Genomic DNA, 27,395 nt, shown 5'->3' on the forward strand with positions numbered 1-27,395 from the left:
AAGTAGCCAGCAGGCCAGAGATTGCTGACTCCTGAACTGAAGGGTTTTAACATTTCAGGTCTAATTGCCACACCCGCCTCATTTGTATTTTGAAAAAAACAACATTGTACTGGAAAGTGGAAGGAATGGTATAATAGGATTTCTTTTAAAAGCTGTTCTGTCTTTTTACTGTTCTTTATAGATAAGCTTTGAACCACTGTCAGCACCCCATCAGCACTCTTTCTCCCCTGTGCCTGTCTTTCCTGTGATTGGCAGTGCACTAGCTTTGTCTAGAATTTGTTGCTTTTTCTAGGAAATTTGACACAGGTCTCCTCAGTAGGTAAGACACTAAGGCAGCTGAAGGGGCTCTCTGAGTCTAGAAGTAACAATTGGTGCCTGGTCATCTTCATTGTTGTCATTGTAAAATGCAAATGTCACCTCTCCAGCCTGCGGAGCAGCAACATATACGAATGGAGAGAACTGATGGTGATAAAATCTGGTTAATTTCTCCAGTCCTGTTTGTGCTTTTTGGTTTTCATCACCACTTTTAACTAGTTTTAAGATCCTTATCCACCTCTTTGGTTTTTTAAACTAATTAGTTTCCTTGCTCAACACCTATGCATGTGAATTCCTTTAGCCATATAGCTTGGTTAGTGCAGATTTGGCTCGCTACTGATATTTTCTTGCCTGAATACTTTGGTTAGAAAACTAGGTATAGATTCTATACCATAGAGGGAAGCCTGTTGGTACATACAGATTCTGTACCATAGAAGGAAGCCTGTGGTACATAGATTCTGTACCATAGAAGGAAGCCTGTTGGTACATATAGATTCTATACCATAGAGGGAAGCCTATTGGTTTATCCCCAGCTTCTTGGTTTCAGAGTAAAATGAACTACTCGGTATAATTTTAACGAACAGGCCTATATCCAGTCAAGTGGGGTCTATAAATTACTTGAAATACTTGTTTTAAACGATTTTCGCTTTCAAAGTTCGCTAAATGTGAATAGAGTTTTCAAGTTTTTTTTTAAAAAAAAAAGACTTGCAGGGGCATTTTAACTGGCTATGTTGTTGTTGTTGAACTTACAGCGTCTCAGTCTAAGTCATTATTACTGCAGGACAAACCGTGAAGTTCAGACAGAGGAGAGTGTAGAGAGATACAAGTGATTCAGTTGGGGTTAGTTTAGTCAGGTCAACGGAAGTTAGCTTCAGTGGGGAAGATGTGAAAGCTTTAGTACCTTAGATGTGACTGTAACGGATACTGGCATAAGGATGCAAGTGTACGGCCACCCAGGTAGGTGTCCAGGAAGAGACATGGAAGTGGGAAGAGGCAAGACCCCGTTGGGGTGATTGTAGATGGTGAAGGCAACAAGAGAACTCGGGAGGTGGTGAGAGTCCAGGCTGTGTGAAGGTTAGGAAAGGTCTGAAGGTGATAGAGCGCCTAGGATGCCACCTTGAATAAGACAGTCTTAAAGAGCATGACCATTGGAAGAGTCATTTACCTGCAAAGGACTCAGTGGTGTAAAGGAAGGGATGAGCCAGGAGAATACCTGTGTTGTTCTGAGGTTCACCGCTGAAGGTAAGGATGGGAATGGGGGGTTGACCTGGGTGGGGAAGTAGAGGAGGCTAGAAGTAGATCTGAAGGGGTCTGAGCAGCTGCAGATAATGTGATGCATTTGGGCAAAGCCGTGCAAATGACAAGCTGGGCAGGACGTAAGGAGAAGACTTGTTGGAGGTTCTCCACCAGGCCAAAGGTGCTGGAGAAGTGATGATAAGCACCGGAAGTAGAACTAAGGTGAGCAGCTTTAGGTCAGAACGCCTGTTCTAAATCAACCTCCACTTCTTCCATGAGATTTAGATTTTTATTTTGTGTGTACAAGTGGTGTGCCTGCATGTACGCCTGTGTACCACTTGTGTGTACCTGGTGCCCAAGGAGGCCAAAAGAGACGAGTTACAGACGGTAGTGAGCCACCACATAGGAGCTGGGCATTAAACCAAAGTCCTCTGTTAATGGATGAACCATCTCTCCAACCCTGGACTTAGATATTTAAATATGCTTTTAAGTTTATTTGAGCAGAACATAATGGTACAGGCCTATCCATCACTTAGTGGCTGAGACAGGAGGATTACCACAAGCTTGAGGCCACCTTGGGCTAAATAGCAATAGCCTGTCTCAAAAGAAAAGAGAAAAAAAGTGCATGTCTTTAATCCCAGTACTTAGGAGGCAGAAGCAGGAGGATCCCTGTGTTTGAGGCCAGCCAAGTCTATATAGTGAGTTTCTGGACAGCCAGAGCTACATAGAGGAAACCCTGTATCCAAAAAAAAAATAATAATAATAAATCCAAATTAGCTTGCTATGGAACTAATGTGTTATCAAGAACCGCCTAGGTGATGAGAAAAATATTGAACATTCCTCTTCAGCCATTCCCATCTGACCATTCTTACAACCCAAACATTTGCTGCTTAACCTATTAGTTGGTAGCCAAAGAAACATCCAAACAAGCTTGACACAAAACTGCAGCTTGCTTATCTAGGATCACGGGTCTTCAAAATATTTGGCTAAAGGGTATTGATGAAAAGATTGGCAGCTAACCCACCAGGTGGCGATTAGAGACAATAAAAGCTCCAGCTTCTGTGCATGCCAAAGACCAGCCTCTAGTGTCTTTTCCAGAATTCTCTCTTAATGAGGAAGCCAACTGGCTGTTTTCGTGGGGCCATCTGGAAGCCTGGAAGTGTCACAGAAGTTTGTTAGCCCTTTAGATGTCGACTTTGTGGACTTGTCTACTGACAGGTGGTGACCTTCACTGGGGTGCATGTAGCAAACCATGGCGTTGGGTTTGACTCCTTCCAGCAGTCAGGCAGAAATGTCGTTCAACCTCCTACACCTATGGGCTGTTTTAGTGACCACTTGGCCTTCCTTGCCATTTGGTGCCAGCTACTCCCCTCAAGTCCCCTCCAACCTGCCAATTCCAACAGATCTTGCTCAGCCTGGCTCTAAATTCTGTGAGCTCATTTGATGACAGCTCCAGGCAGGGTTATCCCTCCATTTCTCTGTGAGAACCAAGACAAAATAAAATACTCCATGTAGCGTCCTTCTGGTGGCTAACTGCTACCTTTCCTACTTAATGGAGGAGGCAGATGATCGTAATGGGAGAATTTGGAGTCTGGTGTAAAGCCCAGGTTTGGACCTGTTAACTGCTTTGTCATTTAGCAGCTATGAAACCGTGTGGTAACAAACCCCAAAGAGAAGCTCAGTCCATCTTTCTTCTTGCAGTTAAATTTTTAAAAATCGGACTGTGATGCACTTACAAATCTGTACAGCACATTGATGTGCTATACCGCTTGATTAGGGCAATTTACTTGTATAAAAGGATCTTTGAAAAATCCTTGCAGTAATAATGTATGTCAACGTGGATCAGTTCTGACAATTTTTACATTGAAGGTACATCACAGAAATGAGTTTCAAATAGCGTCTGATTATCCCCCTAAATAGTTTGGGCACTTGAAATAACCAGATTTGAAGAATCCCTCATTTTTATTTTATCAGACTAATGGCAAGGCTTGCTCGGTATGTCTATAACTTTAAAGAACCCAGGGCTGTTGGTTTGTGAGTCTTTGACTACCAAAAGCATCCCGTACTGGGACTGTTTTCCTGAAGGATAAGGTCATCCAGAGGCAAGTCTGCACTCTTGGACTATCTTCCTTACATGTCACCAGCCACAACTTTGGGTTTGGTGGGTGCTGCGCATGCACCTGTGCTGGCGGGACCGGGGCTGTTGAGAGAGTAAGAAAATCCTACTGCGTTCTGCAGAGAAGCAAATGTCCAAAAGCACGGGGTTGGCAGCAAGGTGGACTGGACAGTTCACACCAGGCTGCTGGTCCCTCTGTGTCCTGCCATGCGTATATCCGGGAGTTGTGAAATGAGTTAGTAGAATAAGGTAAGGCAAGAACCCCAGCCTCAGTCTTGAGGAGCAGTGCTTTACTGTGCCAGTACAAGGGGGCATTCGGCCAGGTGGGCACGCCCCTGGGGCCCCTGGCACTTGTCTATCCATCAGCATCTTCGCTTTGCTTGGGTTCCTCCGAAGTTAACGAGGTGCAGGGAAGAGGAGGGGCCTCTCCTAGGGCGCCTAAGTGATTGGCTGTCCGGGGCCCTTGGAGAGGGCGTGTGGTCCAGCCCTGGTGGAGGGGGCGGAGCGGCCACTGTTCCTACTACCGCCGCCGCCAACACAGTCGCAGCCACCGCAGCCTCGGCCACTGGGCAAGTCGTGCTAGGCAGCGGCTTTCCGGGTCGGGAACGCCTTATTGGGCTTGCTCGGTACCCTACTGGTGCCTGGCAGCCAAGCAGCGGCCACCACATCTGACCCTGTGCATGGTGTTTCGCTGGATCTAAGCTTTCTGTGCACGCTAAGTCCCTCAGATCCCCGCAGACCCCTTGCCACTATGCCCCCGGAGGCTGCACTTGGCACCCTGGTGTTATTGCTGCTGCCACTGTTCCTGCCGCTCCCCTGCGGTACTGGGGTTCTTGGGGACAACTCGGATGTTGCCTTGGACTACTGGGCTTTGGAAGGTGAGGAGGGCACCGAGCAACAGCTGCATTACCACGACCCCTGCAAAGCGGGTAGGTACCACCACTGTCTCCTGTCTCCCAGCAAGTCCGGCAGAAGTTTGCCTTTGAAATGCAAATGAGCGGTGGGCAAGGCGGACCACTCTGCTCCTGGGAGATGCCCGGGGTTTCTGGGGGAGGGAGGACAATGTCCACGGGGAAACTGCTTTAATACTCCTCTAAGTCCCGGACATCATGGTCTCGGTTAGCAGTGCGCATCGGGTAGCTGCTGCAGGAGTGGTCCCAAAGCGAAAGCCTATGTGGGGCACGGTGGGCTCTGGTCGCCTATCAGGCACCCGGCACCCGGGTAACCTGCGGACACTGCAGGAGTCGGGCCTGGCAGGGCACCGATGGAGAGTAGCTGGTTTCATTGGCGTTCTCAGCAGTTGGAAGTTTCCCGCGAAGTTTCCCGCGGTCTGCAGTTACTCTCGGGAAGAGATTAGAAGACAGACAGAAAAGCTTCACAGGAGGCAGAAGGAAGAGTTACCCAGGGAGAACGCCCACGACTTGAACTGCTCTAGCCTTCCCCGCAGTCCCCTCAGCCCCCGACTGAGATGGAAGTCAGCAGGTGCTCTTAATTCCACCAGGAAGCTGCGCCCCAGAACAGCACCGGACACACCGGCCTTGTGAGCGCAAACTGGCCTCAACTCTGCAGTTCCAGCTGCTAACCCTCTTGGGTCTTCAGGGGTGTGTGGCAAGGTGTAGAGGGGAGTCATGAAGCACCCTGGCAAAGGTTCCTTAAGTATCCTGGAAGGACCCAAGCACATCCAAAGCCAGAAGCGGGACGGAGGGGGGGGGGGGGGGGGGGGGGTTGGGGTTGGGGGGGTGGGGGGTGCAGTTCCCAGACCCAGGGAGGTGCCAGACTTAGATCATCTTGAAGCTGCTCCTGGATGGTGGCCAGGAGCCCGGGAGTAGCGCTTCCCTTCGGCCCTTGCCTCACCTGTTTCACTTGCCAGTGGGCAAAAATGAGGGGTAGGAGGCAAGAGGGTGGCCTTGAGGGTACTCAGGGGATCAAAGCGCTTGCTCTAGGCACAGTGGCCCACCAGGTCTAGGCCAGTTCACCATTCCCTCACATCGTAAAGACCTCTGCCAACCTCAGTTTCCTCATCTCCAAACTGGAAAATAGGAGGGCTTGTGGGAATTTCTTGCCAATGGAAGGAATGGGAGTGTTGTTCTTGTTGTTACTATGGTCGCTCTAGTGTGTAGGCTGGAGTCAATTCACATGCCTGTTGTCTGGGGAAGATGAGGAGGTTCCTAGGAGAGTCTCAAAAGTTCAGGAGAACAGAGGATCCTATACAGGTTAAAGGTCAAACTGAGTGTGGGGGACCCAGTCTTACACAGGGAAGACCCCTGAAGGATATCCACCTATTGCCTTACATATGAGCCTCAGTTAGGAAGTAGTCAGAAAGGGTGATTTCCAGATAAGTGAAGGCATACCACCATGGTCTGACTGTGACATCCAGCTCTTTGTGGAACCTTGTTCATGGCCAGGATGTCTCCTGTTTACTGTTAGAATGGTGTCCTGGTCCTAAAAAAAGAGAGCGCTTAGTTTTGAAAATAAGGTGGAGGTGAACAGGACCAACAGTGACACTTGCCAGATCCTGGACCTTGCCTGAGGAGAGCTGCCTCTGAGGTAGTAGGGCAACTGGGGCCAGGGGAGAGGTTAGTTTGAAATAGGCTGGGTGCTTCCTGTACGTAGGAAGCTGGCCTAGATGCTGTAGATGCAGAGAGAAAGATACAGATCTGACCCAAAGCTCCCACCTGGTCTGAGTCTCCAAGGACAACCCTGAGACAAGTTTGCCACTGGCTGTCCAGTGACTTTAGAGAAAACTCTGGGTAACAAAGACATGAATGCTCTGACTATTCACAGACAGGATGGGATGGGGCAGCAGGGCTGGAAGGTAGAGAAGCCTCAGTGTGGTTCGGCAGCTTTAATGCCTGCTTCCAGGCCCCACCCCTACCTACCCCGACCCCCACCGCAGCCTCTCCCTGGACAAACCTGGTGCTAAGAGCAGCCAGAGGAGAGGACAGCAAGAGAGACCTGCAGTAAGAAAGCAACACAGTCAGCCCACCCTCCTGGGAATTCTCTCATCTAGGAAGCACCCTTTTGGAAGGCCAAAAAAGGGGATGGCACTTGCCTGAAGTCTCAGTGGAATGGCAGCTTCCCTGCTAGGGGGACTGCACTTCCTGGTAGCATGTTTAAAGCTTCCCTTAGAAACAGCCTCTATCCCAGTGGAACCATAACCCTGAAGCTCTGGTCGGAAGGCCCGCTCCTGGCTCTGCCTTGACCTTCACATACAAACCTTCCCCACCTGCTTCTATTCCCCACCTATCAGTGGACAAGATCTGTCCCCTCGGGGCCTCGGCTTCTTCCCTGTAGAATGGACATACTGAGTTTGTTAGGACTGAAAACTGACAGATCTGGGGAGCCTCTCCATTTTTAAACATTTTAAAATGACGGTTTTCTCCATTTCTTTTGTGTTCGGGTGGGGTGCGCTGGAATGCCATGTCATGCACGTGCCGATCAGAGGGCAATTTTCAGAAGCTGGTTCTCTCCTTCTGCTGTGTGGTCCTGGGCTTGAACTCGGGAGCTTGGGCTTGGCAGGAGGTGCCTTTACCCACTATGCCATCTTGCTAGACAAGAAACTCCTCTCTTCATCTGCATAACCTGTCTTACCCTGAACTCACATGACACCATGTAGGTACCTGTGCTTGAGACCCCTGCCTCCTCCCTGTTCACTGTTCTCTGTCTCTGTGACTTTTGTTGCAGCCTAGCCATCAAAGCTGTGCAAACTAGTAAGTGCTGTAACCATTCTCAGTGTCATAGTTACCATTTCATCACCTTCTGCTTACTGTTTCCACCACTCTACCCTTAACAACTTCCACCTACTCCGCCGTGGATAAGCTGCACGACCTGGAGCAAGTCCTTGCTCTCCCTTTGTGTCTTTGTGTCCTCATTTGTGGATAGGAATAATTTCTGACAGATTAAAGTACATAGAATGATAGATATGTCAGTCATTGGGTACTTCATAAACAGATTTTCTAGAAATGTGTTGAAAGAACATCTTCATCACTGAAGCTTTTGATGCCGTTTTAAACTGTCAATTCTAAATTTACTAACAGTTGATGCTGCAAAGAGGGTGGTTACTAAGTCAGATGATGGGGGAGTGGGAGCCCTCCTGGCATGCACCTGGGGAGTAGCCATGGGCTTCTGGGGCACGGTGTCTGTTGGTTCATAGCTCTATTAGCTCTGGCTTTTCCTTAGATACTGCTCACATAGCCAGACACTATATGAGAAGTCACAGACATTCTCTGCATCTGCATGATGGCAAAACTCCCCTTGTCTGCCTGCCCTCATCCACACTTCTTCAGCTGAGTCAAGCCCTGGGCCTGGCTCCTCATTCCATCCTTGCCCCTGCTATCTATGTGACTGTTAACCATGGGGTCACTCTCCTATGTCACTCTATCTGCAAAACAGAGGTGGAAGCAAAATCTTTTGCCTTGTAATGTAACCCGGAACCAGTTTTAGCTGGCTTCTTTAGGAAGCAGAGCCATAAACAAGGACCTGTGTGTAGACATTTGATGTAGTTGAAGCTAGATAGTTACAATTTTCCTTAGTTATGATAAAAGATAAGTTAGATATAAAACCTTAAACTCACAAATATAAGATAGATAAGATATCTTCTTTAATATTGTAACTGTAATTCTTGCTGGATAATTGTTTGTTATATGTAATTTTACTATGTTAAAGTTAAAACCTTCTTTTTTGAAAAAGAAGAAAAGGGGAAGTGCTGTGAATATCGCTCTATATAAATAAAACACTGATTGGCCAGTGGCCAGACAGGAAGTATAGGTGGGACAAACAGAGAAGAGAATTCTGCGAAGTGGAAGGTGGAGAGGAGGAGACACTGCCTGCCACCGCCATGACAAGCAGCATGTGAAGATGCCGGTAAGCCACGAGCCACGTGGCAAGGTACAGATTTATAGAAATGGGTTAATTTAAGATATAAGAACAGTTAACAAAAAGCCTGAGCCATTAGGCCAAACAGTTTAAATGATATAAGTGTCTGTGTGTTTATTTTATAAGTGGACTGTCGGACTGCCAGGGCTTGGCGGGACCCAGAGAGGAAATTCTCCAGCTACAAATGGAACAGCAGGGAGGTTGCAGGACATGTAATTCGGGGAAGGAGGAATTCAGTGAGGGGAGTGGGATTCAGATGGCTGCTCTAGGTGGTGAACTTGGGACCCTTCAGGACCTCTTAGAAGCTTCCAGGCACCTCCTAGAACAACCCACCCAGAGAATGGAAGACTGAAGTACATCCAAAGGCTATATAGCCTTTGTTGTTTACTTCTGCTCCCTACCCTGTTATTGGGGAAGAACTCACCCCTAACTTGGCGTAGAACAACTTGACTGCTACGTCATTAGGTTCCTGCTTCAGTGGATTAAGAAGAGATAGGGTGGTGTGTATCTGTCAGCTAGAAAGACTTGCAGGATAGACAACAAGGGGCTGGAATCCACCTGATGGCTGCCCCAACCTCGGGTCTACCCATGGCCTGGTTGTCCACTGGATTGGTGGGTAGCGAGTCTCAGGTTGCCTTCCCATGTGGCCGGGTGGTAGACTTCCTCACAACATAGCAACTGGATTCTAGGTGGATCTAAGAGAACCAGATGGAGGTTTCAGTGCCTTTGGTGACCACCTCACATCCTCATATCCACCACGATGACAAGTTTCCATCCCATTCTAGGGGCTGGAGCATAACTCCCTTTCACCAGTGGTGGCGCACGCCTTTAGTTCCAGCACTTGGGAGGCAGAAGCAGGCGGATCTCTGAGAGTTCCAGGCCAGCCTGGTCTACAGAGTGAGTTCCAGGACAGCCAGGGCTGTTACACAGAGAAACTCTGTCTCAAAAACAACAAAACAAAACAAAATTAAAAAGCATGTGGAGTGGGAGGGACTGTTGTAGCCAGTTTTAGAAAAATACCTGCCATAGTCTTGAGGCATTACCTGGGTTCTCTAGATTTAGGAATGGTTCTGAAGTAGAAAAGTGGGGAGAGAGGCAGTGGATGCATGCAGCTTCCCAGAGTCGACTGAAGAGTGTGGGACTCAGGTCACCAAAACTGTCCGCATGAAACTTGTGTGATGCAGAGATTCTTGGATAGCCGTTGGACTTACTAAACCCAAGGAAACTAGCTGCCAGCCTTACTCTTTAGCTAGTGGCTTGGCAAATACCAAAGGCATCTGACAGCTGTGACTCCTGGATTCAAATATGATATGCGGAGTTGTTGGCCCTGATGACTTAAGGCTCAGGAGCCAGGGTAAGAGTTATGGTGTGACAAATGGTTCATGACTCAGTTTGGGGTATCTCCAGCCCCTGCCCATAATTTCAAATCTCACCTCGGTCTGGAATTTGGGGTCTCACTCTACCTTGTCATTTGCTTCAAGACACCTTACCAATGAGGTCTTTTTAAAGGTTCACCAAGAGACCTTCTGGGCAGCTGCTGTCCCCAGCCCTTCCAGGTCCTGAGATGAGGCCAGAATATTCAATTCCATGAGATCTGGGGTCCAGTCTCTGTGCCTGGTACCCAGAGCAGCATCCAGTTCACTCTGGTTTGTCAGTATCTGCTGAATGAGGGAGGTAGGAAGGATGCCAGCCTTAGGTGGATTGGGTTCATGGCTGAAGGAACCATGCATTTACCCTCAGTCTGAGCCGTGCCGCAGCCCTTACCAAAGAGTGTCAGAGAGGGCAGGGGGACAGCAGGTTCAAGTACTTCATGGCAGGGGCAAGTGTTCTGCTTTTCTAAGCGGAGCTGAAACTATGTGGTCTCTTCCTGTCCCTTAGGAGGCTCCTAAGGCGTATACTCTGGTGAGAGCAACTGGCATTTTACATCTTTATTTTCATCCTCTCCTGTCATAAGGTCCTTGTTGATGGGCAGATGGCTGATTTAATGGAATTAAATTTCTCTAAGGCCTTGTATGTTAAATGCCTTTCCAGTCTCCAGGCAGGAGCATCATCTGGTCCACCTGTCTGCCTCTTCGTGAGACTATGTGAATGTGAAGAAGTACTTAACCTGTTCTGTTTCTTAACTTGTTCTGTTTCCTCACTTGCAAAGAACTACTTATCCAGTGTTCAGGGTTGCCATGGGACTAAATGGTACATGCTTTATCAGTTTCTGAGCCCATTTTCTGGAACTAGGAGGTACCCAGTGATGGACATTTATGTCATCAGAGGACAGAGCGGGTGCTTGTAAGCACTTCCTGGATGCATTTGTAGAAATGCGGTAGAGTGATCGAAATGTTTGCAATAAGTGATTTCACATTGCATGATCAGAGTTGCAGATTCCTTAACTAGTACCTCAGAAGTAAAGGGGTTTGGGGCTAGAGAGATGGCTCAGCAGTTAGGAGCATGGCTGCTCTTCCAGAGGACCTGTGTTTGATTGCTAGGACCCAAATGATGGCTCATAACCATCTATAACTCCAGTTCAGGGGATCTGATTCCTCTTCTGGCCTCTGTGGGCACCAGGCATGCAAGAGGTTCATAAACATACATACAGGCAAAATGCCCATACACATAAAATAAAAATAATTAATTTAAATTAAAAAGTGTGAAAACTGTTTTGAAAAAGTAAGTGAAGGCTGACTTTCATGCCATAGTCACTATATTTCAATAAAAATATAAGTAAACAAAGGCTAAGAGGAGGAAGTGTGTCTAGGGAGGAGACTCATTACCCTGGCTCCTCTGTGAGGGTCAGTTGATTGGCTCAGGGCTCAATTCAGTGCAGATGCAGTGCACGTAGCATCAAATGCTAACTGAAACCTGGGACTCCCAACAATAGCCAAGACTTCTGCTGTGTAGGCAGTGTCTGGGGAAGAGACAATGAAGATGAGGAGCCTGTCAGGCCCCTTGAAGATGGGGCTGCTCTAGGAGCCCACCCACAGCAAGAACCACCACTCCACACCCCTCACCATCACCTCCCCCAGGAGACTTGCAATGTGGTGGCTGCTACTTTGTGAGTGGGGAAACTGAGTTTCAGGCTCGAACTTTCTGTTTATCATTGATGCTCGCTCCTCTGGCTTTCAACACCACCTCCGTGGACTCAGCCTACATTTAGTAGACAGAAATGTGCACCCAAACATCAGAGGTTGCCTCCCAGGTCTTCTAGAAGTGGAGTTGACCTTTTCCTGTCCACCCTGAAGGGCTTCGCATGCCCCTTCCTGGGGGCATCCTTTTTTCCTTAGTTCTGCACAGGAGTTGGAAGTAATAATGTGAATAACCCTAGATTTGCAGTACCCTGGCATGGGTGGTCTCTGATGTTGAAGGTCTAAAAGCTTGTTGGACCTCAAGACTGTAGGCTGCCACCCAGGCTGGGCATGGTTGGTTTAGAAGGAATGCCTCTGGATGGAAGCCAAATGCACATATCATTCCATAGTGCTTCTGTGCTGAGCTGTGGTCATCAGGCTGACCACTCCCTCTAGGAGCCACCCTCTCATGCCGTGTTCCACACCCACATTTTAGCTCAGTCTTTCTATTTCAGACTTTCCATGCTCTGTCACTTTAACTGTGAGACTTCGAGAGAGTCCTTGGCCTTTAAAGACACCGTTTCCTCAAACACATGCTATGGTTAACAGAAGTCCCTGTACGCAGGCCATTGCTATGTGAAAGGCACTTGAGAGTGTGTCTAGCAAATAGAAGCACTTAGTAAATGTGAACATCTGTAAAATTGTGTGGCTCCTTAGCTACCTGTCACATCTCCAAGTGTGCCTATTTAATCTGTTCACGTCATCACTTTGTTTCCATTACAGGGAGACAGCTGGGATGAAGCAGGCTTACCTGTACAGGAAGATGTCTGAGTTCAGAGCTAAGACCCTGAGGAGACCTGTCTTAGCTTGATGGACAAATAAAGCACTACATTGATAATGACTGCATAGGGTTTCTAGGCAGATTGCATGATTTCATATAGGCATAGCTCTTAGGAGAATACTTAGAACACAGAAGATATTCGTGAGCACTATGGTTTATATGTATTACTATCATTCACTGGAAGCCGGAAAGTTTCCTGAGTGGCAGAAACCCCTACGGCTGAACAGTTTTAAGAGTCCTATGTCTTCTTGTCATGCTGGTGCAGGTAGCCCCTCTATGTTTAAGGATCTTTACCTCAAAACCACAGTCAGCCATGGATCTCATTGGCTCACTGAAGGTGTTGAGCTGAGAGCTTGCCAGCAAGCCATCTAAGAAACCAGCCCCCAAGTCTGGGAATAAACAGTGGGACCTGGCTCCTTCTGACCTCTCCAAAGCTGTGTTCCTGTGACCTCCAACTTCCAAAGAGCCTAGGTAGCAGTGAGGTTGTCATGAGCAGCACATCTGACAGTGGCGTGCCTCTTCCACTAGAGACCTTGTAAAGCTGTCACTTGATGTTTCCCCGGAGCTTGTTTCTCACCCTACCATGGTTTCCAAGTGGAAGAGTGATGCTACTAACTCTCCACTACACTTTTGCTTTTGAGCTCAGGCCACACCCCATGTTTTATAGAGCACCATGTACCAGCCTCCCACATAGACTGGGAGATCCTGTGGAAGCCCATGGAGTATGACTTGGGTTTTTAGGCTATTGTCAGCACTGGAGTCCATGATCTGGGTGCTGTCCAGGCAAGAACCTGGGCTGGGACATTTAACTTGTTAGTGTAGGAACTAGGATGTCAAATCCCTACCATAACCTCCCTCTATCCACAGGCAACAAGCACCTCTGGTGTGCTCAGTCTCAAGGTTGTCAGGACGCCATAGGCTAGCCCCTCTTCCCTGACTTTTTTTCTGTCTTTGCCTGGATCTTGATAAGGATGAGAGAGTTCTGGCCCTGAGACACTCTTGGTTCCAAGGCACTGGGAACAATCTGTAAATAAATGCAAGATCTTGAACCGTATTTCCTCTCTTTTCCCCCATCCTTCTTCCAGAAGGCCCAGGGGACAGAACATAGGTGTAAGGTCAGGTGAGAGAGAGGATCCAGCCATGTTCCCCCTGAAGAAGTAGAGGATGGAGATGAGCCAGCTTCCCAGGGAAGTCCCTGTTTAGAGGAGCCAATATAAAGAAACACCCTGTTGAAGGCACCACTCTTGACATCAGGCAGCCTGTGGTGTGCAGTTCATGGTCGTCTTACTACATGTGTGATCTGACCACATTTCTTAACCTCTCAGAGCCTCAGTTTACTCCTTTGGGAAAATAAGAATGGCGTTCAAGTCCATCATGACGGTTTGTTTGGAGATTAAATGTGGCAGTTACTGTGTTGAATTTAGTGTGCTGTCCTTGGTAGCTCTTACTCTGCTCTTGTAAGTTTCTGTTGTTCTTTCCCCTTTAAGACTTTCCCTGTGAGTGACAGTCTGAGCTTCTTGCGTGTGTTTCTCTCTCCCTCTCAAGGCCGCAGAGTTCTCCTGGGATCCACAGCAAGTGACAAGTGTTAATTTCCTGAAGCGAGGAACGGGTGGCAGATACCGATATGCATAAGAGGTTTTTCCCGGTACCCACTCAGCCTGCTCATAATCTACTTCTGTCTGGATGCAAACCTAGCAACAGGAGCCCAGCTCTCCTGCTGATTGGTTAGCGACCTATCTGTGATCACGCCATCCTCTACCCACTCCTGCCAATTGCCAATCAATAGTCTCCGGCTCGCCTGTATGAGCACTCAAGGGTTGGTGTTGAGCCTGGGTCTGCCTACTGCACCAGCTGGGCCATCTAGCTCCTCTCTCTTCGTGCTGCAGCTTACCCGCCATGCCCCCATTTCCTCCCACCTGGGTTCCTGGTGGGAGTTCATGCGAGTCCTTGAAGCCTGTTCCCGTAGGAGATGTCCAGCTACCAGCTCGTTAACTCTCCTTCAGGTCCTGGCCAGCTGTCCTCTCTGTCAAGCCAGCTCCAAATTCTTTGCCTTTCCCCATTGGCTCAGGAAAGTGGCTACAGGTGCACAGTCCACCCAGGTACTGTAGCTGGGAACCTGGTTGCAAGCCCGACCCTTGACTTCTCTCATTTTGTCATGCAGCCCAAGCCAAGTCCTGCCGGCTTGGTGTCCAACTTTGAGCCTGTCTACCTCATTTCATCCTAACTCCTGCCATCTTCTTCTAAGCCCCTGCCAGCTCCTTGTGGGTTCCTACACTCTCCAAATCTGTGCATGCTGCAGGCAGAGTGGTCTTTTGGCCTTTCTTGCTTGCTTTTTTTTTTTCTTTTTCTTTTTTTTTTTTGGTTTTTCAAGACAGGGTTTCTCTGCGTAATAGCCCTGGCTCTCCTGGAACTTACTCTATAGACCAGGCTGGCCTTGAACTCAGAGAGATCCAACTGTCTCCGCCTCCCGAGTTCTGAGATTAAAGGCATATGCCACCACACTTGGCTGGCAGAGTGGTCTTTTAACGCTCACATCTGAGCCTGTTTGCAGAATCAGACACAGTTTAGGACTGTTCAGAACTTCCAGGCACTTGGGATGAGAATGGTTGGTAGTTCTGAGACCTCGGTTACTGCCCACCCTTTCCTGCAGCCCCTCCCCCTCGCCTGCAACTCTCCCATGGGAGGGTCTTCTTAGGAGCCTCTCAGGGCCCTCCATGTAGTCAGCTCTGGTTCCTTCTTTCAGATTCAGCCTGCACTTCCTCCACACCACCCAGCCAGCCACATATCAAATTGTTTCCTTTTCTTAGATTGCCCGTTGCCTTTACTTTCCCACACTGGCACTTTTTCTAAGTAGAACTGGTCAGAGATGCTGATGTTGGTGACTGGCTCAGCAGCTCTCCACACATGGGGCAATAAGCTGCTGGGGGAGAAACCGGGCTCTCTCGGTTTCCTGCCACCAGCAGAGTGTCAGTGCCTGGTAAGTGCCAGAAAGTATATGTCCAATGAAAACCTGAGTAAATGGGATACCATCGGGATCCAAAAGGTGGGACTCACCATGGGACAAGTAAGGAAGGGTTACTGAGAAGGGTGTGGTAAGCTCTGAGCTTGGGCCAGAGGGGTAGGTGGAATTTGGAGAAGTAGGGATGTAGGCAGAACGTCGGATAGAATAGTGAGTCAATGGGAGGCCTTGGGATGCTTGGGACATGTTGGAGCTGGAACTTCACTCCAGCTTATTTTGAAGAAAAATAGTAACAAGATGGAAATAAACCTGGAAAAAAAATGCATGTCAAGCTGAGGCTCTTGAAATATATCTTAGGGAAATAATTTCTTTTGAGTGGAAAGTATTCCAATGAAGATCTTCAATGCTTAGGACCTACAGAAACAGGGAACACCTGACCAGGACATCTAGCCCCGAGAGATAAGGATCATTATTATCCTGGGAATGGGAAGGAAGAGGAGATGGAACAAGATCACACTGTGTGTCAGGGAGGGGTCCTAAACTGAAAGGCCATAACAGAAACATGAATGAGGTTGTCGAGACAAGTTCCGTACGCTCCAGGGCACCTTTGAGATAGGAGGGGGAGATTTTAAATCGTTTTTCTGATTTATACACCCATGGTAGAACATTTAGAAATTAGATATAGGAAGGACTGAAAATGTTCAGTCATCTTACTTTCTAGAGGTGACTGCTGTAAACATGGTGTGTGTGCTTCCAGACACTCTGTGTGTGCTTGTAACAGGAATTCCCTTTTCCTCAATGTACTGTGCAGCTGCTCTGAACCTTCTATCCATTTTCTTAGAGCCATGAACCTCTTTCTATGGCAGTGAGGATGCTTATGTAACAGCAGACTTATATAGCATCAATTTAAGTTGTTTTCTTCATGGTTGCATAGATACATCATCATTTGCTTAACAGGTCCCTTTGTAAGACATACAGATCCCCCCACACCCCAACAATCATTTGCTGCTGGAGACATCCCTGTTACTGAATATTTATTTACTGCAGGCTGGGGAGTGAGCCCAGGCAGGGCCTTGAGCATGTTATAGAAAAACTCTACTCAAAGCTCATTTTGTTATTTTGAGACAAGGTCTCACTGAATTGCCTAGGCTGGTCTCTAATTCCCTGTGTAGCCCAAACTGGTCTTGAACTTGTGATCCTTCTGCCTCAGCTTCTAAAATAGCCAGCTAACTAGATTTTTATACACATCTTTATTTCTTGATACTAAATTCCTATAAATAGAGTTGCTTGAAATATAGATGCTCTTGGGGTTGGGGCTGCTGACACAGCTCAGTGGTAGAGCACATGCCTAGCACACCTGAGGCTCTGGGTACGATCCCTAGCAGGGCCGAAGCAAAACGAATCAAATACTCCAGCACATTTTTTTTTCTCTTCCTTGGTTCCCTTGAGGATTGAGTGGTAGCATGTATTCTAGCTTTGAAGATCAGTGCTGGCTTGAGAAAAGCATTTTGTTGTTGTTTTTTCAACTTGCAGTTAACAGTTTAATTTGCATCCCTTTCCAAATGATTTTGAACACTTAGCAGGCCTTTAACACTAAGTGGACGCTCTTAAAGAGTGAAAATGTCAACTGTTTTCCGTCATCTTTGCCACGGGTAATTGTTTGGAGGGTTTTATTATTTGTTTATTTAGAAAGCCGAAAAGGTATTTTGTACTATACCCCTGTTGCTGCCCCCCCTCCCACACACAACCCATGGCTGTTCCCACGAAGATGAAGTGGCTAGTTACTGACTCATGTTAATTCATCATGTTTATCATAGTGCAGCTGAGAGACTGAAACCACACCAGGCATTTGAAGAACAACTAGTAAATTTAGTGTATATAGTCCCTAACCTGCAAAGGGGACCAGAAGAGGTAGAGAGGGCCCAGAAGAAACAGGGATGCTGGGTATATAAAGCAATTGCTAGGAAAAGAGTGGGCTCCCACCCCCATCCCTCAGGCTGGTATTTGAACTTCTTAGGAGAGGTTGGGGCCATGGCCTTTAGAGGTTGAAGTTCATGGAGACATTCTGGCTCCAAGACCTCCAATGAATGGCCGAAGCCACTGAAAGTACAGCATCTGGGCTATACTGACTCTTCCCCTATAGACCCTACTGCCAAAGCTAATGTGTTCCGTGTTCCAGGCCCTGGAGCTTCCTTCTTGTCCCCTTCCTTGAGCTTGCCCCTTAACAAGAAAGATGTGGACAACTGTGGTCAGAAAGATACAGACAACTGGACGTACTGTGGCTGTGGACCTGGTAACTGAGATGGCCACTAACTAGTAATAGGCAGGTAGTGTGTACAGGATCTATGATAAAGAGTCATGTGTCACCCAGGACAGGATCTAATGGTGCAAGATTTTTTTTTATACTATTCAGAACAGCACGGGGTTTTAAAACACTTATTGTCTGTTTCTGGAACTCTCCATTTGATTTATTTTCAACTTCAGTTAATTGTGGGTGAGGCCATGGAGAAGTGGGCAAATGTATATCAGGAAAATCCCTGCTGGCAAGGAACTGCCCAGTGGAGACTGAAAAATCTCGAATGACTGACTGGTGCCTGTGGTTCTCCTGAATGTTGCTGGCAGCAACTCCTACTGGGGAAGAGAGATGAGGCCACCAGAACCTGGGAACAAATGTCCTTCCTCCTTTATTCAGTGTCATCCAGGGCTCTCCCCCCACAGAACCCTACACTGTGACGGATGGTAAAGGGGGATTTTTTACAGCTCCCAGCTCCAGAACAGCAGAACATGAGAGAATGGGGAGGAGCGGGATTTACGGGCAATGCATGTCCACGGCTGGGAAAAGCTGGACATCTGGTTCTTTGTCACATCAGAGTCTGGAGTCTGCAGTCTGGACTCCTGGAAGCTCCATCCTGGAGATGCTCCAGGGACTAGGCCCTTCCATCTTCCCACCTGGAGAGGCCTTTGTCTTTATAGACCACGATGGCAGCCCAAGCCCATGCCACCACCGACAGTCTGGCTGTGAGAGGCAGGGAGAAGAAAATCACATAGAGAACATGAGCAGAGGCTTCCCATTTGCCATGTATGCGTCATCTCATTGGCTGGAACTTAGTCACATGGCCACAGGTATCTACCTGGGAATCTGAAAGCTTTACCCTCAAGAGCATTTGAACGCAAGTCTGAGGTTCTTTTCTTGTAGAAGCAGTAAAAGGAACCGGTAAGCAAAAGCAGCCCGTGCCACAGTCGGTTGAGCGCGCTGGGCCTTTGAGTAGAAGGTTCAGTCAAGATAACAGACCACAGGCATTGCTGAAAGTTAACCAGCTGTGCCATCAAACCCGATGGAACGTCGGGGCTGGGAGAAGCCGTGTCTGTTCTAAATGTTCCATTTTCCCAGTGAGAACCCTGTGGTGTGGAGGGGCGGTATCTTAGGGAGTCGTAGGGAGAGCTGTGGCTTGGCTAGAGCTAGGCCCCAGGCCTCCTCTTCTCTCCACCTAGTATATCTTTCTGCTCTGCTCACTGCTTAGGTCTCCAGTGGCCTCCAGCTTCAGAATGAGTCATGTGCAATTGCTCGTATAATTTATGGCTCTATGAAAGATCATTCCACAGTGGAGAGATTAGGACTTATGAAATGTGCCTGGTCCTGTAGTCAAGCACACATGATGTACAATTAAAATCCAAGATGCTCTTGGCTTTTAGGACGTAAACTGCATCTTCCTTGATGTTATTGAGTGGAGTCGGTGTGGGCTTCTGCTGTGGGAGGCGGTGGATGTGAGATGCAGAAAATCGTATCCTGCTGGGATCTAGTAAATGAGAAGCACCACTGGGGTCAAAGGAGTTGCTTAGCCTCCCATCTTCCTTCTTAGCTGTGGAAGTAACCGAAAGGTTTTTCTCACAATAGCTATGTGAGTGAGGATGCCCTGTGGGAAACAGGATCACCGTACATGTTTCATATTAATGGAGAACTAGTTAGAGACACAAGATGGAGTTAAGGGAACAAGCAAGACCGGGGGTGGGGGTGGGGGGAGGTCCCCAGAGACAAGCCAGCTCTCCCTGTGCTGAAGAACCTGGGAGGAAGCAATGTTAATGGTCTCAGAACCGGTAGGAGGGGAGGCGGAAGCGTGAGATACCAAGGCCAGGCCTGGAGCATCTCAGCAGGGAAGAAATACCCAGACCTCCTTTCCCTCTTCCACCACACTGTCTGCCAGTGTTTCTTCCTTGTTTAAAGCAACCCCAGGGAGAGAGGGCAAGAGAGCTGGGAGATGCAGGTGCAGGAACAGACCTGCTGGGCAAAGGACTGAGCAGAAAGCTCAGGTCTGGCTCCAGCTTTTCATTTACCATGACCATGGTATGTTTAACACATTACTAACAATTTCTGAATGGAAAAGGTATGGGCATGTGCAGTGCCCCAGTGCCAGTAGCAGACATTGCTGATTGATTTAGCTCTTTCCAGTGCCATCTAAGAAGCCACCAGTTGCGTGGGGGAAGGCTCTTGAGATGAAATCTGTCTGGAGCTTTAAAGCTTAGGCAACGTTGCAGCTGGGATGGGCCTGCCCATTTTACGTTTTACAGTTTCAGTTTGCTGACAGACAGTTTTGATTTCAGTGAGTCAAGCTGTGACATGGCCACTGACCTATCAGTGTGACTGTATGGTGATCTGCAGATGAAGGTTCAAGGCAGAAGACCACATCTATCTTGTGCAAGGTGGCTACCAGCGTAGGCACCCACTCATCTGCTGTGAGATGCCAACAGTTTCAAGAGCTGTTCTGTAGGACTCTGCTGTGCAGGGCGCTCTCCCAGGTCCTGACTGACCCAGGAGTCCCGTGGATACTTGGATCCTAAAGGGTCTCTGATGTGTGCACTTGGACCCCTGAGTCAGGGTTTAGGGGGTGATGACTGGATCATCCTTAACTGGAACTAATAGGTAATGGGTTCTGGGACAATGGAGGGTGGAGATGACAAGTAGGCCTCCACTGGTTCCCTATCTCTCAGTCAGCGCTGGGCTATGTGACTCTGCTAAGATGGATTAAGAGGGCATGCTCAGGTTCAATGGGTAGGAGGGTTGAGATCAATGAGGGACATTTGTCCTGGGTAAGAGCAAGTCAGAAGAGGTCCAGGTGTGTCCCCTATTTGTCACCCCTCAATTGAAGAGGACTGCGGTGGGGAGTTGGTGCCTGGTTTTACCTTCCTGTGCTCTGGTTTCCTCCTGTGGGGAACAGGTGTAGTGCTTAGATGGCTTTTACATTTGCCATCTTAGAAATTCCTGGATCCAAACTCTTTTTTTTTCAAAGACTTCGATATAAAACTCACAATGAATCTGTTTTGCCCAATTAAAATATTTACTGATTCCCACTCCTCTCTGCCATATGCTCACATAGCTTAGCCATTCCATCCCTCAAGAAGGCCACTTCCCCAGGAGCAGCTGTGGACTCTGCAGACAGGAGGCTTCCCATACTAAACAGATCCTGCCCTTTAATCTGCACCCAAAGATCCAGGAGGCACGATTCACACTTGCCTGCTTCCTCTCTGGCCTCGCAAGCCAAACCTCTCCCCACCCACTTGCTACTGAGTGAGCCTGAATGCGGAGTGCTGAAATTTAGGGTCATGGTTTCAAAGTTCATGGTCCTGAGAATAAACAAAAAAACTATTGTGGTTGCATAGAGCTGTGGACCCCATTAACACTGTCCCATGAATATTTATAGCTGGGAACTACAAAAGAACATAGAGGCCATATTGTAGTCCCTAGGGATTTCCCTTCCATGGGGTCCTTTCTCTGTGGGTCACTTTAATGTAAGCTTTGCCGATTTAGTTGCACACTTTAAGCCGATTAACTTTTTACTAAAAAAAAAAACCTCCCTGTTTGTTTGTACATACACTGCCCTGACAAAGATTCACACAAAACTGCTTCAAACCTGTTAAATCCCTCCACTGAAAACTCACAGAACGAAAAGCATCTCTGGGTAGGATTTCCCTGTAGTTCTCCTGCCTCTGGCCCCTCTGCCCCACCTCTGAGAGTTTCCTGAGAGGAATAGTAATAGTTTGAACCTTCTGTGTTTGGTTCCTGCAGAAACCGAGGCTTACCCCCAGGTGCCCACCTTAGAGAGTGCTCGCAAGGTTCCTAGCTGCTTGAGTGGCTTGCCACAGGGATGGGTAAATGATGAGCCTCAGGCAGATCTCAGTGTGTGTCTAAAAGACATTGGAGGGAAACCAATGATTGGAGTTGGGGGCCTTAGAGACCATTGATTATGTTGGTTCCCAGACTTTAGTGTGAATCAGAATGGGGTGTGACAGAGCCTGCGTTTAAATGTGTGTTCCTGGGCTCTGTCCCTGGAGGTGTTGATTTCATCACTTTGGTTGAGACCTGGAGTTCCATACATCAACATCCTCTTTAAGACGCTCAGTGCAAGTGGATTGAGGGCCAGACCTCCATCAGCTTGGAGCTGCTCAGCTGTCTCATGGGCGGGTGAAGAAATGCCAAGAAAGCAAACGTTACTTGTATGGGATCACAAGTAGCTTCTTGTGGAAGTTGTGGAAATGTGCGCTGTACCCTCTCCACCAGGGTAGACATCCTGAGACACAGCCTCATCGAGTGAGATTTGTGGTTAGGTAGGAATTGAAAAGGTCCCAAGCATTAAGTGTAGATGAGAGAATCAGGAAATGGCTGGTTGGGAGAGGGAAGGGGAGGAGAGGTCACTGCTGTAAGGTTCCTCCACCCAGAGGCCAGGTTTCCTGGGGTTTGGAGAGAGCCTCTGGGGGAGGCATACAGCCAAGAGGCTCTGAGAAGGCTAGGGGCTGGCTGATCTATGCTATTTGGGAGCTAGTGAGGCGTAGCTTGTCAAGGGTGGCTGGTGCTGACAGCAGCATTGGAGGGGGTCTCCCTCTGCCTGGCTCACAGACTCCCAGCTCTGTGGGTCTGGCGCCCCAAGTCAGGCACCTGGTTTCATTAAACACTAGCAGAATCCCAGTGTCTCCAAGACTCAGAGAAAACTCCAGTGGGGAGGGTCGTGAGGGATCTCCAGGGCCACCTTCCTGCACTCTGTCCCCTCTAAACACCTGTCCAGCTGTCCTGTCTTGGCCATGCCAGGTGCTTATCTGAAACAGAACAATCTCTGCCGAGTCTACCCAGAATCCCAGTTCCAGAAGCTGGGCCTGTGTGGGAACAAAGAACTGAACTCAAATATGGAATTGGAGCCAAAGGCCTGATTTCTCACTAATATCTTCCCTAGGTCTGCTGGGGAAATGGCTCAGTGGATAAAAGTGTTTCCTGTGAATCCTGACAACTTGAGTTCAGTTCCCAGAGCCCACATCAAGGTGGGAGGAGAGAACTGATTCCATGAAGCTGTCCTCTGACCTCCACACGTATGCCATGGCATGTGCATGCCTCCTCATCATAAACACATGCACAATAATAAGTAAAATGAATCTAAATATTTTAAAAAGAAAGTATACTTTTAAAATCAGTCTCTTTTTTATGTTTCCACAGTTTACATGTACTAACTTTAAAACTGGATTTAAGGAAGAGAGCGAAGAAGATTGACTTCTGACCCCTATGTATATACACATACTTGTGCATGCACATCTCCCACATACATGTACACATCCTCACAAACATGTATTTATACCACATACACGTGCATACACATTTCTTTTGACCACTTTATGAAGATTCTTTCCCTTCCTCTTTCCTTCCTTCCTTCTTCCCTATTTATTTTCCTTTAATTTTTGGAGACGGGTCTCTCTTAATAGTCTAGGCTGGCCTAAAACTCACTATGTAACCCCAACTGACCTTGAACTCATGGAAGTCCTTCTTTCCAAGCCTCTTGAGTACTAGGATTACAGGTGTGAGCCTCCATTAAGGTTTCTATTTTTCATTTCTGAAAAGCATTCTTCCTGTTGTAGTTCATTTGCCATCTCTTCCTGAAACGCCCTTTACTTTGAGTCAGAATGCCATCACCAAACACCACCACCTGTTGGCAACTCTCTGAATTGCAGGTTGAAACTTGCGAGGTCAGCCAACCAGAGGTGAGGACAGAGGTTCATTTTTTATGGAAATGCACCTGAGATTCTTTCTATGACTCTGCATTTTTGAGTTCTAATCCCATAAAGAATTACCAGTTTGATTTCTTCATTACAGCCATGGAAGACATAAAAGATGGCAGAGAGATTGACTCCAGTGTCATGGGTGTTGAGGACAGTCTCTTGTCACTATTACCAGTGCTTTTCAGAGTTTAATGTGTATATAATTTACTCAAGGGATCCTTAAGCATGCAAGTTCCTTCTCAGCAAGTCCAGGATGGCCTCTGAGGATACATATTTCGGTCAAGTTCTAAGATGCTGTCCATGCTCCTGGTCCATGGATAACGGTCTGGCTTACTGGCAGTTGTCAGTGGAAGAGGCGATGGGCATGCCTGGAGAATTTTCTCATAGAAGGCTTCCATGGGTCACACTCTGTCTTTTAGTAATAGTTCAGTAGCTGAGTTTTTTAGATGTACAGTTGTCCCTTGGTACCTTTGGGGACTGGTTCCAGGGTTCACCCCAGATACTGAAGTCCACAGATGCTCACGTCCCTTATGTCAGATGGTGTCATACTTGGCATGTAGCACTCTGCACTTCCTCCTGTGTAATTCCTGACATGGTGTAAATGTTTTATAAATAATTGCTACACTGTAACGATTAGTGTGTATTGGGGGGGGGAACAACCTGTATATGTTTAGTATAGACACATTGTTTTTTCAAATAGTTTTTGATCCGTGGTTGATTGAATCTAGGTATAGAACTATTAATACAGAGGACTGACTGTAGACTTAGACTTCTAAATTTTGTTGAAACAACCATTGATTTAATGTTTTATTTATTTGGATTAAATTTTGTTGTGTGGAGTTTAGTTCAAATTCCACTTGAGTTTTCCTTAATTGGTTAAGTCACTTGTTTGAACATAACCCATCCAAGAGTCAACTACTTTCCACAAATTTGTGAGAGCTAATTTTTTGTAGTTTTCTTACATAATCTAGAACCTGATTCTAGACCATTCTTTATGACAGGGCTGCGGTAGTCTTAGCACATTCTCTCTTGACCATTCTCACATAATTATGGAGGTGTACTTATAGATAATTTTGTCAACAATAAAAAGTTAGGAGCCAGGCGGTGGTGGCGCACGCCTTTAATTCCAGCACTTGGGAAGAAGAGCCAGGCGGATCTCTGTGAGTTTGAGGCCAGTCTGGTCTACAGAGATCCAGGACAGGAACCAAAACTACACAGAGAAACCCTGTCTCGAAAAAACAAAAAACAAATAAACAAACAAACAAAAAGTTAGTTGTAGTTTTTGAAGTGTATGAACCTACACACCATCTTAGAGTTAATCTTTAAAATTATAGCCTTTCTCTTTCATGAATATAGTACATTTCTCTTTATGTGTTACCCAATTTTATAGTTTTTTAGTTTTTAATTTTTGTGCATTTGTGTGTGTGTGTGTATTTGTGTGTGCGTATGTGCCATTGTGCACACGTGAGGCTCAGAGAGCAGCTTGTGGGCCCTGACTCTTTGCTTCCATAGCGTGGGTCCTGGGGATTGAAGTGGGGGCACCAGGTTTGGCAGCAAGTGCCTTGACCAAGGTGCTATCTTGCTCACCACTTTCATAGTTTTAGCAGGAATCTGTATTTCTTAACACAGTGCCTATTAAACTTATTCCAAAGCATCTGGTTCTTTTTGACTTTTAAATAATTATACATATATTATATGTCATTGTTTTTTACTATATTCAGCTTTATATTTGTGACATGGTCACTAGCCATAGGCAGCAATTTAAAAAATAATTAAGATTTAAAATTTAGTTTCTCCTTCACATTAACCACATTCTAAGTATTCAGGAATAACAGACAGTTAGTGGGTACCACATTGAAGCTCAGATATGAAGCCCCTTTAAAAGGTGCTAACAGTTTCTATTACATAGCAGTCTGGTGTGTTATTGTTGATACATTAACTTTGAACCAGTTATTTCAATGTATCTCTTGGATTTTCCAAGAAAGCAGTTGCTTCTGATCAAACTTGTTTTCTTTTCTGGAATAGTATGAGACCATCTTCCTTCCTATCAATGGAAGCAGAAGGGTTGCCACCCCCCACTCGTGCCCACGGTAGTCTTCACTAACCAATCACAGCACTTCTGCTGTTGAAACCTCTCTTCAGTGTCTTGCACTTCTCCACGGAGACACAACGTTAACCACAGTGAGGTGGAGAAAGGGGACTAAAGCCTCTCTCCGTGCTTTGGAGAACACACTGTAGCAGGAGTTTGGGGTGTTGTGAAATATTAAAGATGTGTGACATTCTTTTATGCTGTGGAATATTTGCTTAACAATGCAAAGATGCGTTGAGTTCTTCTTGTTGCATTTGTTTAACTCTGTGAAGCTGTGCTATTTTGCCTGTCTAAAACACCTGATTGGTCTTACAAAGAGCTGAGCAGCCAATAGCTAGACAGGAGAGAGAAACAGGCGGGGCTGCATGCAGAGAGAATAAATAGGAGAGGAAGAGAGAAGAGAAGGAGGAGGAGTGAGAGAAGGAGAAGGAGAAGAGGACACCAGGGGCCAACCACCCAGCTACACAACCAACCATGGAGTAAGAAGGAAAGGAAGGAATATAGAGTAGATAAAGGTAAAAGCCCAGAGACAAAAGGTAGATAGGATAATTTAAGTTAAGAATAGCTGGCTAGAAATAAGCTAAGCTAAGGCCATGTAAATAAGAATAAATCTCAATGTTTATTTGAGAGCTGGGTGGCAAGCCTCCAAAGAGCAAAGAGTGAAACAGTCAACTACATTGGGGTTTCTGAATCTCCACTGAGCACCATTGTCTGAACACCAGATGATTCTGAGAGAGGTGCCTTTCTGAGTTATGGGCAGCAGGCAGCTTCTTGAACTGTCTTTGGTGGCGTCCAAGGGATCAGTTTTGGAGGTCTTGGTGGAATCTGTAGGACAGGAAAACTGAGTTCGGGATCCAGACTCCATCACAGGAAGCCCATGGGGGTCACAGGGAGGGAGACATGACTCACTGTGGAAAGGGCTCTCTGGGCCCTGATGTGGCATGGAATCTGTCCATTGTGTGATGCCTCAAAACCAGCCCGCACCCTTTTGTGGCTGGTGTGGGTAAAGGCTATTCTGGGCTGGGTAATTGAGAAGGGCAGTGTTCCAAGGGAGGGAGGTGTCCCACCTTTAGAAAACACCATTCAGTCTAACTATACATCACTACTCATGTAGACCATTGCTGAGGATCTTGAGGTCTACAGGACAGAGGTATTTTGTTGTATTTACTAAATGGGTTCAACACTTACACCATCTCACCTGATGCTCAGGTAAACTGGAAGGAAGTGACATCACTGCTTATCACCATCTGAGAGATGAAGAAACTGAGACTAAGAGAGTTTAGGTTGTTTGCCTGGTGTCTGTCTCATGGGCAGCATCTACCTGATTCTGTTCCATACTTTGTGGCCTCTGGCTTGGTTTTTCTTAGTGTGGGAAGTGGGTTTTGACAGATGAAATGTGTGAGAAAAAACCCAGAGCCTGTCTTCAGGGCATTTAGAGTGTTGCAAAGTGGGGGATGCTGAGGGAGCTGTGAGGTGGAGGGCTGGGGCTGGAGAGAGGCTAGGGCTGGAGTCAGGCTCTGCCACTTGCTGGCTGTGTGACCCTGAGTGAGTTATTATTTATTTATTTATTTTTGCTGCAGCTCTGTTTTCTGGTTTGTAAGGGTACAGAATCCATAGGAGAATATCAATATATGAAAGGGGGAAAAAGTGACACATAGATTGAATCCCTTGTTAATTGTAAAGCACAAAAACTCTAATTCTAGATGTGCTGCTCTGGCCCCCGGTCTTGTCTGCCTGAAGCCCGGCGTGTGTAGGTACCCTCACAGGTACCCGCACGGGTACACGCACAGGTCCCATATCTGTTAGGTGATAGATGACACAGTTTAACCCTACAGCAACACACACACAGGAAGGGGTGTGTCAGGGTGGGAAGA

General features: G+C 47.1%; 1 protein-coding gene across 1 annotated transcript in view; it reads left to right on the forward strand.

The window, feature by feature from the left end:
• Positions 1–4,227: 4,227 nt before the first annotated feature.
• Positions 4,228–27,395, forward strand: part of Tll2 (tolloid like 2) — a 117,239-nt gene continuing 94,071 nt past the window's right edge. The window contains exon 1 of the mRNA XM_052761421.1: positions 4,228–4,596. Within this exon, the coding sequence (XP_052617381.1) occupies positions 4,419–4,596 (178 nt within the window). The 5' untranslated portion in view covers positions 4,228–4,418. The remainder of the gene's footprint in view (positions 4,597–27,395) is intronic.

This window comes from Peromyscus californicus, unplaced genomic scaffold (genome assembly GCF_007827085.1).
Source record: "Peromyscus californicus insignis strain IS unplaced genomic scaffold, ASM782708v3 Scaffold_4__1_contigs__length_199733344, whole genome shotgun sequence".
Classification (NCBI taxonomy): Eukaryota; Metazoa; Chordata; class Mammalia; order Rodentia; family Cricetidae; genus Peromyscus; species Peromyscus californicus.